At 37.6% G+C, this 1,486-nt stretch overlaps 1 protein-coding gene across 1 annotated transcript in view; it reads right to left on the reverse strand.

Annotated features, from left to right (window-relative positions):
* The window catches only part of LOC106805715 (protein FAM50A-like), a 9,304-nt gene that overhangs the window by 1,205 nt on the left and 6,613 nt on the right, over positions 1-1,486 (reverse strand). The window contains exons 5-6 of the mRNA XM_014807421.1: positions 973-1,064; positions 581-723 (exon numbers count right to left, since the gene is read on the reverse strand). Of these exons, the coding sequence (XP_014662907.1) occupies positions 581-723; positions 973-1,064 (235 nt within the window). The remainder of the gene's footprint in view (positions 1-580; positions 724-972; positions 1,065-1,486) is intronic.

The raw sequence follows: 1,486 nt of genomic DNA on the forward strand, positions 1-1,486 counted from the left end.
TTTGTAGCTATATGTGTAGTTTTATGTGCATGTACCGTATGCATAGCTACTATATGTTAGCTATATGTGTAGCTTCACGTGCATGTACCGTATGCATAGCTACTATATGTTAGCTATATTTGTAGCTTCACGTGCATGTACCGTATGCATAACTACTATATGTGTAGCTTTATGTGTATGTAACGTATGCATTGCCATTTTATGTGTAGCTTTATGTGTATGTACTATAAGCATAGCATACTAGGCAACATGCTTATAAAGTTTATCTGTTACATATGTCCACTGCTAATCACACTCTATTTAATGGCTAGCTGGATAAACAATCTTATCTATTGCTTATCATATTATATGTAATGGCTATAGCTAGACAGAGTGATAAATGAAGAAGTACTTAGCCATAGTGCTATATGCCATTACATGACTGCCTATATGGGTTACTTATGGCTAGGCTGGAATAGGGGATAGCTCAATACAGTGAAGGTATTGGATCCACTAAAGCACACATTAGAACTTTCAAGATGAAAATAAAATGCATTATATAATAATCATGCTCAACCTAATACATCATCGTGAGGCCTACACATCGGATTGTCACAATAGTATGTATTTACCTTGATGTACATGAGCTGATCAACAGTAGCTAACTTTAGTTCTGTAAACTCCTTCCGAAGGTTTTCTAAGCACCGGTGCAGAAACTGTGATATGCTGTTGCCCTTCTTCATTCTGGTTCAACAAATTTATGCAGCATTAGTACACTGATAATGAAGCTCAGCATGAAAATACATCTAGTTCACAACATGCATGTTTCTTATGGAAAAGTTTACTTTGATTTTATAGTGACCATTTAATATAAATATAACCTTGATAGATCTGAAAAACTAAAAGGATTTTAGATGGATGCAGACAATCTGGAATGAGGCACTTAAAGTTAAGTTGGATCGAGAACAATAATATTAGAGTGTGTATGCTTGCCTAACATTCCTTCTATGTCCAGACCCATCCCAGTAGCTGTACGTGATCTCAATCTCTTCACTTCTGAGCTTCTCTTGCTTGGTCACCCATTCCTGTTCAAGAAATCAATCACTTACAAAAATACTCACAAGTATCATGTTCAAGCATAATTCCTGCACTGATATGTATGTAACAACTATTTCATTAGTGTCTTTTATACGGCCGTGACAAATCATCGTATTTGTGCAAGATAACATCTCATTTTCACAGGATACCATGTAATGTTGTCACCATGTTATATTACGTGATGGAACAAAATTTCTTCATGAATGCTGTTGTGTTTCTATTGTTCGTCAGGGAATGAACATGACAGTGAAAATGTTTTACTGTAGGGCAGGGGTGGATCCAGAAGGGGGGTCGAGGGGGTCTGGACCACCCCTTTTTACCACAACAAGAGCCGCAGAGCGTCTGGGCTCATCTGGGGTCTGTTGCTACGGTTATGAACGTACAATTTCAGTCGTGCGTAGTGACACAT

Source organism: Priapulus caudatus, unplaced genomic scaffold (assembly GCF_000485595.1).
Source record: "Priapulus caudatus unplaced genomic scaffold, Priapulus_caudatus-5.0.1 Scaffold7, whole genome shotgun sequence".
Classification (NCBI taxonomy): Eukaryota; Metazoa; Priapulida; class Priapulimorpha; order Priapulimorphida; family Priapulidae; genus Priapulus; species Priapulus caudatus.